Below are 5,000 nucleotides of genomic sequence, written 5' to 3'. Positions count from 1 at the left end.
CCGTTTTTTCTCATTCATCTTGCCATACTTCCCCTTTTATTTCTCACCCTTTCTCGTTTGTCATTCCCTCTCTCCTTCCCCACAGGTTAGAGGAGTCGTTACGACCAGTGAAGCTCCGTCGGGTCGTTCTCGGCTACGACTGCCCTGAGTCTTGGAGTGAGTTTAGGTTCGACTTGTCTCTCACGTACGCTCTGGCCTCGGTCATTGCTACTTACAGTGAGAATAAACCCACGCTGGTAAGTCTACTGTGAGGGATAGTGTCTGTAGCTGGACGGAGAAATGGCGAGCGATGGGTAAAGAATGGTGAATTGGTGTGGAATGATGAACTGGGTAGTGAGTAATGATTGTGAATGAACATGCTGAATAATGGTAATGGAATAGTAGAGGAACAGGTAAATGATGCACTAGATTGTGCGAGAGAAAACACAGATTAACAAAGATAAGCAAAGATATGTAAATAAAAAAATATTTTTTTCTTCTTCGTCATAAAAACAAATAAATAAATAAATAATAATAATAGAATGAAAATACAAAAGTCAATAAAAGTTCTTTATCGATAAATCAACAATGAAAACTCCGCCCCATCTAATCTTTCCCTACAAAACACACTACGAAACACTAACCAAGGTTTTATATCTCCTACAGGTGTTTGCCTCAACACGCAAGGGGGCACAAATGGCCGCTTCAACACTGAGCAAGGAAGCACGTCTTGTGAGGAACTCCAGCCATAAGCAACTCCTAACCTCCGTCGGCAATCTCCTTCGGGATAACAAACTCAGAGGTGAATTGAAACGGGGGTGAAGTGTACTGGAGGGGCAGTGTAGGGGATAGAGACTGGAGGAGAGGGGTTGGAAGTGGTGGGGGAACGAGGAGGGATTGGGTACAGGGATAGAAGGGAAGGAGTTGTGTATCACGGAGGGTTGCTGGCTATGTGTTGGGTTTGGAACTGTGTAGGTGTTTCAAGCTGGTTTGCTTTTTCTCCTTTTTATGAATTACAAGGTGTTGTTACAGAATCATCCAAAAACAATGCATACATACATATATATATATGTATATATATAGATAGATAGATAGATAGATAGATAGATAGATAGATATAGGTAGAGATATAGATATAGAGATAGAGATATAGATGTATATCTGTGTGTGCATTGTATGTATCCCAAAACACTCGTCAAGGTCGGTTTTGGCTACAGTGCACCAAGTTTGGGGTATTTTCCACTTGAATTTTTCATAATCACTTTTTTCCGCATTTTGGTTTTGTGCATTCTTTCTCGCTTTTCATGTCTTTCTTAAAAGTTTGTAAGAATTTTTGAAACATATTTGTAAGCTGTTCCAAAACACACACACACACACACACACACACACACACACACACACACACACACACACACACACACACACACACACACACACACACACACACACACACACACACACACACACACACACACAACACGCACACACAAAACGCACACACACACACACACACACACAAACACGCACACACAAAACCACACAAACACACACACACACAGTGGCATTAGCCTTTGATATTCATCCGTTCATGGTTTTCGCTGCGACACTGACACTCTTAAACATTTCAGCGACCAATTCAGTTGTGGATCCCGTGTATATGTTCCAAAGAAAAAGTTATTTTGTCTTCCTGCTCTTAGTTCGCGAAAGGAAGACGCAGAAATTCCTGTGTGCTAGTACTTCAGTGTTTTTTTTTCAGTCTTTGTGTTGGTATATTCTATATCATATGTATTTATATCTTTATAATTTGCAAGGCTGGTACAATACATAATTGCATAATACCTAATTAATTCCTTTTCATAATTGCATAAGTTTGAAGTTTGCGGGGTGCAATGACGTCGTGAAATTTGTTTCCACTTTGTACTGTGTTTTGTTACATACACTGTCAGCATGGTGTTTATAGTACAGTAAAACAACCGCCTTAAACAAACAAACGTAATGACACTCATCCAAGGCACAGCCAGTGGATGGCAAGTAAGGTTGACCTAATTTCAGATTTTTGAAGGCATTCATCTCTGAACGTGGCCTCGATGGCGCAGTAGGCAGCGCGTGAGTCTCATAATCTCAAGGTCGTGAGTTCGATCCTCACTCGGGGCAGTATTTTTTTTTCTTTAGATCTTACGGGTAATCACTCAAATATGAGGTTATTCGGTAGTAAGACAAGAGGCAACGATTAACGGAGAGGGAAGAGTATAATGAGGATGCTAGAATATGCATAATGTAATAATAGAAGTAATAATGTTTATAAATGCTAATATCAATAATGATAATAATGATGGTAATAATGATAATAATGATGATAATGATAAAAGACAAACAATGATATCAGTGATAAAATACCCAGTCAATAATTACACCGGTACTACTATTACTACAAAATGTGATACTGTAATGTTAATGATAAAAAAAATTTTAAAACCGAATGATGGTATATAACAGTAATGATGCTAGCCGTAACAAGAATTATTACCATCCTATTGTTCTGTTAATTTTACTACTGCTAGCACATTTGATTAAATAACTTTCCTTCTATACATTACCACAGACACTTCTGCCTCCACCCTTGCCACCATCACATCCATTATTCGCAGCGATTATTACCATGACTACCACTACCATTGCCGTCTTTAATACCATCGTATCTGCAAATGAAATGCAATTGTAAACTGTTTTTTCTCTCATACTCATAAAACACACACCTACACGCACATTCACACGCCCATACACACTCACACATACACACTCATACACAAACACACTCATACACAAACACACTCATTCACAAACACACACTCATAGAAACACACACACACACACACACACACACACACACACACACACACACACACACACACACACACACACACACACTCACACACACACACACACATACAAATGCAGAGACACACATGTGTTTGTGTGTGTGTATATATATATATTATATATATAATATATATATATAATATATATATTTATATGTATATATATATATTATATATATATATATTATATATATATATATATAATATATATATATATATATATATATATATATATATATATATATATATGTATAATAATTATATATATATATATATATATATATATATATATATATATATATATACACATGTGTGTGTGTGTGTGTGTATGTATATATGTATATATGTATGTATTTATATCTTCTTTCTTCTTTTAACGGTAGGTTCATGTCTGAGCCGCCGTGGTCACAGCATGATACTTAATTGTAGTTTTTCATGTTGTGATGCTCTTTTTTTTAAAGAAAAAGGAAAATTTATCCACCTGTACACCATCAGCTGTGGCGGTAACACTTGCGATTAACCATTTTGCATGGGGGCATATTCTTATAACACTTAGAGTACTGTCAAATAAGGGGTGAGTATGTATGTATATACTCACCCCTTATTTGACAGTACTCTAAGTGTTATAAGAATATGCCCCCATGCAAAATGGTTAATCGCAAGTGTTACCGCCACAGCTGATGGTGTACAGGTGGATGAATTTTCCTTTTTCTTTCAAAGTGGACAAGCGCTGCTGTTTTTTTCTTTCTTCCTTTCTTTCTTTCTTTCTTTTTTTTGTGTGTCTTTGTCTCCCTACGTTACCCTTATTCCTCATCTAATAATACTGTCATTAAAGATCATTAGTTACCGCAAAAAACATCAAATTCCTATGCTTCCATTCCAGAATGTCTGCTCGCCGGGGTAGCTTATCACCACGCCGGCCTAGACATGGCTGACCGTCGCCAGGTGGAAGAACTCTTTACGTCCGGCCATTTGCCCGTTCTTGTGTCCACAAGCACTCTCGGTAAATTGCTTTAATGTGCTTCCGTTGCTTATTATCCTTTCGTTGTTGTTTTTTTGTCTCCCCTGTAGGAGACGTGTGATTACTTGTGTAATGGTCTAATTGTCTACGTGTGATCTGGTTTATTTGATAATTTGGTTGGGGGGAATTTTTTTTTTTTTTTTTTTTTTTTTTTTTTTTTGGTGAGGAGGTAGAGATGGTCAGGATGCTTGTTCTATTCTTTGTTTGAAAGACTTGCAATTTTCGTGGGTCCGAGAATGTTAATGGAGCTTGAAGTCAAGGCCGTTTTGCATGGCAATCTCTCTCTCTCTCTCTCTCTCTCTCTCTCTCTCTCTCTCTCTCTCTCTCTCTCTCTCTCTCTCTCTCTCTCTCTCTCTTCTCTCTCTCTCTCTCTCTCTCTCTCTCTCTCTCTCTCTCTCTCTCTCTCTCTCTCTCTCTCTCTCTCTCTCTCCCTCTCGCTCTCCTCTCGCTCTTCTCTCTTCTCTCTTCATCTGTCTCCTCTCATTTCTTTTTATTCTTCACATTTTTTTGCTCTCTCTCCCATTCTTCTCTCTCCATTTCTCTCCCTTTGCATTCCTCTGTTCACCTATCCATCCATCTTTTTCCTCCCACATCTTCCTAAACGGCTCTTCCATCATCCATTCCTGTTTCACGCAAATGCCCATTCACAACAACAGAGTTCATGATAACAGACGTAAAAGACACGGATGAGAATAAATAATCCCATAATTAGAAGTATCCCATTAATTGTGTACCTCTCATTGTGATATTATTCATTCACACCCATACCATTTTCCGCATACCCATTAAGCGTCCATAAACAAATCCTACTCATCACTGCTACATACCCCTCCCTATCACTCACACACCCATCCCTTTTTCAGCCATGGGCGTGAATCTGCCGGCGCACCTGGTGGTAGTGAAGTCCACCTCTCAGTACAACGGGAGCGCGGGCGGCCATGAAGAATACTCCACTGGCCAAATCCTACAGATGATCGGGCGTGCGGGGCGTCCTCAGTTCGATAGACACGCGACCGCTGTTATTATGACCAAGAGGCAGCTTAAGGTAAGGAGGAGATGTAGACGTGAAAAGAGCCAGGCGAGATTTTTTTTTTATCATGACTATGAGGCAAATTAACGTA

The 5,000-nt window shown here is 38.9% G+C and overlaps 1 protein-coding gene and 1 non-coding gene across 2 annotated transcripts in view; both read left to right on the top strand.

The window, feature by feature from the left end:
- LOC119595628 (probable ATP-dependent DNA helicase HFM1) overlaps positions 1-5,000 on the top strand; it is an 8,190-nt gene that overhangs the window by 2,951 nt on the left and 239 nt on the right. Inside the window, exons 7-10 of the mRNA XM_037944737.1 lie at positions 86-236; positions 646-781; positions 3,742-3,861; positions 4,743-5,000. The exon at positions 4,743-5,000 is cut by the window's right edge and continues 239 nt beyond it. Of these exons, the coding sequence (XP_037800665.1) occupies positions 86-236; positions 646-781; positions 3,742-3,861; positions 4,743-4,996 (661 nt within the window). The 3' untranslated portion in view covers positions 4,997-5,000. The remainder of the gene's footprint in view (positions 1-85; positions 237-645; positions 782-3,741; positions 3,862-4,742) is intronic.
- Positions 2,061-2,133, top strand: Trnam-cau. The gene has a single exon. It is a non-coding gene; the product is annotated as a tRNA-Met (tRNA).

This window comes from Penaeus monodon, chromosome 36 (genome assembly GCF_015228065.2).
Source record: "Penaeus monodon isolate SGIC_2016 chromosome 36, NSTDA_Pmon_1, whole genome shotgun sequence".
Taxonomy (NCBI): Eukaryota; Metazoa; Arthropoda; class Malacostraca; order Decapoda; family Penaeidae; genus Penaeus; species Penaeus monodon.
This window is presented reverse-complemented; position numbering and strand designations above follow the sequence as displayed.